We start from the raw sequence: 1,755 nt of genomic DNA on the forward strand, positions 1-1,755 counted from the left end.
GCACTTTTTTTTCTTTTTTTTTCTTCGTATGCTTCATATGCTTCATATGCACATATGCACATGTGCACATATGCACATTTGCACATTTGCTTCATATGCACATATGCACATATGCACATGTGCACATATGCTTCGTATGCACATATGCACATGTGTTTCATATGCACAATTGCTTCATATGCAAGCGTATGCCACATGCGCTGTGCAATCATATGTGATCTGCAAGCATATGCGATCTGCAAGCATATGCGATCTGCAAGCATATGCGATCTGCAAGCGTATGCGATCTGCAAGCATATGCCATCTGCAAGCATATGCCAGATGCGATCTGCAAGCATATGCCACATTCGATGTGCAAGCATATGCGATCTGCAAGCATATGCGATCTGCAAGCATATGCGATCTGCAAGCATATGCGATCTGCAAGCATATGTGATCTGCAAGCATATGCCATCTGCAAGCATATGCCAGATGCGATCTGCAAGCATATGCCACATCCGATGTGCAAGCATATGCGATCTGCAAGCATATGCCAGATGCGATCTGCAAGCATATGCCACATCCGATGTGCAAGCATATGCGATCTGCAAGCATATGCCACATCCGATGTGCAAGCATATGCGATCTGCAAGCATATGCCAGATGCGATCTGCAAGCATATGCCACATTCGATGTGCAAGCATATGCGATCTGCAAGCATATGCGATCTGCAAGCATATGCGATCTGCAAGCATATGCGATCTGCAAGCATATGCGATCTGCAAGCATATGCCATCTGCAAGCATCTGCCAGATACGATCTGCAAGCATATGCCACATTCGATGTGCAAGCATATGCGATCTGCAAGCATATGCGATCTGCAAGCATATGCGATCTGCAAGCATATGCCATCTGCAAGCATATGCCAGATGCGATCTGCAAGCATATGCCACATCCGATGTGCAAGCATATGCGATCTGCAAGCATATGCCAGATGCGATCTGCAAGCATATGCCACATTCGATGTGCAGACATATGCGATCTGCAAGCATCTGCGATCTGCAAGCATCTGCGATCTGCAAGCATATGCAATCTGCAAGCATATGCCACATTCGATGTGCAAGCATATGCGATATGCAAGCCTATGCGATCTGCAAGCATATGCAATCTGCAAGCAGATGCAGTCTTCTGTTACATTACAGTAATGCCGTACCCGCTTAATACGCGCTTCATATGCACGTATGCACCTATGCACCTATGCTTCATATGCACATGCGCGCATGTGTTTCATATGCACGAATGCTTCATATGCAAGCATATGCCACATGCGATGTGCAGCTTCATATGCTTCATATGCTTCATATGCTTCATATGCTTCATATGCACATATGCACGTATGCTTCAGATGCACATATGCACATATGTACATATGCACATATGCACATATGCACATATGCACATATGCACATGTGTTCCATATGCACAAATGCTTCATATGCAAGCATATGCCACATGCGATGTGCAATCATATGTGATCTGCAAGCATATGCGATCTGCAAGCATATGCCACATTCGATGTGCAAGCATATGCGATCTGCAAGCATATGCGATCTGCAAGCATATGCGATCTGCAAGCATATGCCAGATGCGATCTGCAAGCACATGCCACATTCGATGTGCAAACATATGCGATCTGCAAGCATATGCGATCTGCAAGCATATGCAATCTGCAAGCATATACCACATTCGCAATCTGCAAGCATATACCACATCAGC

General features: G+C 45.1%; 1 protein-coding gene across 1 annotated transcript; it reads left to right on the forward strand.

Annotated features, from left to right (window-relative positions):
* Positions 1-263: 263 nt before the first annotated feature.
* On the forward strand, positions 264-1,184 carry VOLCADRAFT_71629 (uncharacterized protein; the record flags this gene model as incomplete). The annotated part of the gene is made up of 1 exon (XM_002959652.1): positions 264-1,184. The coding sequence occupies one exon, from the start codon at positions 264-266 to the stop codon at positions 1,182-1,184; it is 921 nt and encodes a 306-aa protein (XP_002959698.1).
* Positions 1,185-1,755: the final 571 nt, after the last annotated feature.

This window comes from Volvox carteri, assembly GCF_000143455.1.
Source record: "Volvox carteri f. nagariensis unplaced genomic scaffold VOLCAscaffold_487, whole genome shotgun sequence".
NCBI lineage: Eukaryota > Viridiplantae > Chlorophyta > Chlorophyceae > Chlamydomonadales > Volvocaceae > Volvox > Volvox carteri.